We start from the raw sequence: 3027 nt of genomic DNA, 5'->3' as shown, positions 1-3027 counted from the left end.
ATCTTTGTTTTGGTTAGTTTGCAATTTGGTACTGTGTTCTAAATTTTGCTGCACTTCTGCAATCCGAATCTTGATTAACTACTGGATTAGTTACTAACCGATTTGTGCTTTAAATTAGATGCTTGGATTAACATTAGTTTGATTAGTCAGGTTATTTGGTTAGCTAGTCTTAATTCTCTTCATTGGATCTATTATGGACTGTGAACTTGTTTAAGTGTTGAATGCTTGCCTTAAGTTTTGATTGTTACTTCTATCACTATTAATTTGTTTGAGCTTGATTGTTGGAGTTGGATATGGTTATGAAGAGTGGAAGATATAGTAGTTGAATAAATTGATTCGACTTTGCATAAGAAACAGAATTCAGTTGATATTCATTTGAAGAAAAATCAATTTGAATCAATTATAGAATTTTCACACATTAGCTAGTTACCTTGGAAAAACACGACTTGGGACTCCTTACTACACGCATTTTCTTTAGTTTAAATGAGTTCCAATCTTTATTAATTTGGAGTGCCTCGTGACATGCAAAAAGGCCTACACCAGGCTCCTTCTTATTATGAGTGTGTTAATCTCCTGTGTTTAAGATATTGAATGCCCATTAATTAAATAAGTTATTGACACTCATTTAATTAACATCTAGCTCCAAGAGTAGTACCACTCAACTTCATTGTCATGTCGGACTAGGTCCACCTACAGGGTTTATTTGACAATCCTTATGAGCTTCTCAAGGGGACATCATCAACCTAGATTACTGGGACACAGTTTCCTTCTATAATCAACACCACACCATATAAATAATATTATTTCTCAACTTATCGGGCCTATTGATCCAACTGAATAAATCTCACCCATTGATAAATTAAAGAAATAAATACTAAGTATACACTACAACAAAAACGCTCATAGACATCGGTTTTCCACCGGTGTCTATTTGATTTTCGACCGATGTCTATGAAGCCGATGTTAAAAGTCTGCCATTTTAGACATCGGGTTAAAACCGGTGTAGTATCACTTAACGACACCGGTCTTCGAATCGGTTATTAACCGGTGTAGTATCACTTAACGACACCGTTTCATCAACGGTGTAAAACCGATGTAATATTACTTTATAACACCGGTTTTACATCGGTGGAAAACCGATGTAATATGTATATATTTTAACAGCACAAATTTGGTTTTAAAACCGACAATAACAAAAAAAAAAAACACAAATATTCACAAATTGTACAAATATTCTTCATTCAATAATATCCATAAAATACACAAATATTCACAAATTATATAAATAATCTTCTTACAACAATATCCATAAAATACCCAAACATTCTTTTTACATCAAAAGCGATACATGTGACAACACAAGGGACACCATTGACGCAATACCTGAAGAACAAGTGATACACTGCATGCAAAATAGCCGAATAGCATAAGAGCAGAGCCTTTAAGCCAGGCATCGCCTTTCTCAGGACTTTCGAAATGAAGTTGGATCATAGGTGAAGTAACAAAGGCCCCCAACAAAATGACCTTTCCAAAATGTGAAGATCAGGGAACCAGTGATGCAGAAGATGGCCCCTGCAAGCTTGGCCCTCCCTCTTACAGTCTTCAAGTTGAGCATTTCCATCCTGAGCAAAAAAAGACCAAATATAGAATGATATTTGAATGAACTAAATTCACTGTAAAATTACTTGGAATTAATATTTGAATCAACCTCAGTACAATTGCCAATAAGAAAGTAAAAGCAGGAATGACATTGCCCAAGGCACTGGCAACAGTTGGAGAAATGAGATGGAGTCCAACGTAGTATACATTTTGCTGAATTGTTATACCCAACATAGCAAGAATGAATATTTTTAGCATGACACCAAATGAGAAGCTGGGTCTTCGATTCCTACAACCATGAGATGAGTTTAAAAACATTCAATTTGTATTCATATATCTTATTCTCAACAATTCTAATGAGACATGCTCCTTGAACCTTTCGAGCACATAAGCAAGAGGAGCCAAGATGAGCATGGCAATAAGGTGCCTGTACACTACGAAGACAAGTGCACTTAGTCCTTGTCCTAATGCAAGCTTGCCGAGGATGCTGGATCCAACATACGTGAACTGGGACACAATCATATAGAAGTATGGAGCACATGCTTTCACAGAGGCCATGATCTCCTCACCAAATTGTTTGTGACAATTTTTATTGTCCTTGGTTCTTTATAAAGGAAGAAAATCATATTGATTCTGTCAAACAAACAAGTCTAAGATAGACAAATGATTTGAAAGCTAGGAATAGAAAAAAGATGAGAGAAAAGCAGGCAAACAAGTGCCAACAAGCTACATCAGACTCCTCTAATTGTTGTATCATTTTCTCCAGCAAACAGACAAATAAATCATCTTGTCGACAAGATGAAGACGACTAGGGAGAAAAGCAGGCAAACAAGTGCACTTTATTCTCGTCGACTAGGGTTTCTGGAATTGAACAAGAAGAAGAAACCAGGAATACCTTTGCTATCAATCTCGTCGACATGGCTCTCCTGACCTTTGATTTTGATGCTGAACCATTTTTTGATGAAGGCCTTAGACCATGATGAGATTATACTATGTATAGCCAGCCGTGGTTATATTTCTTCAAATTTATTAACATATAAAGCAGTGGTATTCAAATTGTTCACACATGATATCTTCTATCCAGCCCTGCTAGACACGCAAGTCATATATAAAAATTCAAAGAAGATAAAAATTGTTCACACACGCAAGTCATATCTCCTCATGAAGTTCTAATCTGGAAAGGTCTGGCTCCCTGGATTCAACTACCATTTTCCAGATTTTTCCACTTCGTGAAACCAGAGGGAACTTGGACAACAATATGCAAAAATTGAAAAGGAAGTTATGAAAAACAATATCAAGATATGTCCGCAGAGCCAGTTTAAGAATGTATACCTTGTGAAATAGGAACGATTGGCCATCCACATAAATAGTTACATCCCCAGCAACGTCCGAGAATATCCTACACAAAACAAAACGACATTTCTTTAT

The 3027-nt window shown here is 36.1% G+C and overlaps 1 protein-coding gene across 1 annotated transcript; it reads right to left on the bottom strand.

Annotated features, from left to right (window-relative positions):
- Nucleotides 1-1462: 1462 nt before the first annotated feature.
- Nucleotides 1463-2157, bottom strand: LOC122013815 (WAT1-related protein At5g07050-like). The gene is made up of 3 exons (XM_042570039.1): nucleotides 1976-2157; nucleotides 1709-1888; nucleotides 1463-1622 (listed from the first exon to the last, which is right to left on the bottom strand). The coding sequence occupies exons 1-3, from the start codon at nucleotides 2155-2157 to the stop codon at nucleotides 1463-1465; spliced, it is 522 nt and encodes a 173-aa protein (XP_042425973.1).
- Nucleotides 2158-3027: the final 870 nt, after the last annotated feature.

Source organism: Zingiber officinale, chromosome 8B (assembly GCF_018446385.1).
Source record: "Zingiber officinale cultivar Zhangliang chromosome 8B, Zo_v1.1, whole genome shotgun sequence".
Classification (NCBI taxonomy): Eukaryota; Viridiplantae; Streptophyta; class Magnoliopsida; order Zingiberales; family Zingiberaceae; genus Zingiber; species Zingiber officinale.
The sequence above is the reverse complement of the archived record's forward strand: the minus strand, read 5'-3'. Positions and strand labels throughout refer to the sequence as shown.

Coding starts and splice junctions, on each gene's coding strand:
- LOC122013815 (XM_042570039.1), bottom strand. CDS start 2,157: ATGGCCTCTGTGAAAGCATGTGCTCCATACTTCTATATGATTGTGTCC. Junction 1,889..1,975: donor CTTGCTTATGTGCTCGAAAG/GTTCAAGGAGCA, acceptor TCATGGTTGTAG/GAATCGAAGACCCAGCTTCT. Junction 1,623..1,708: donor TTATTGGCAATTGTACTGAG/GTTGATTCAAAT, acceptor TTTTTTGCTCAG/GATGGAAATGCTCAACTTGA.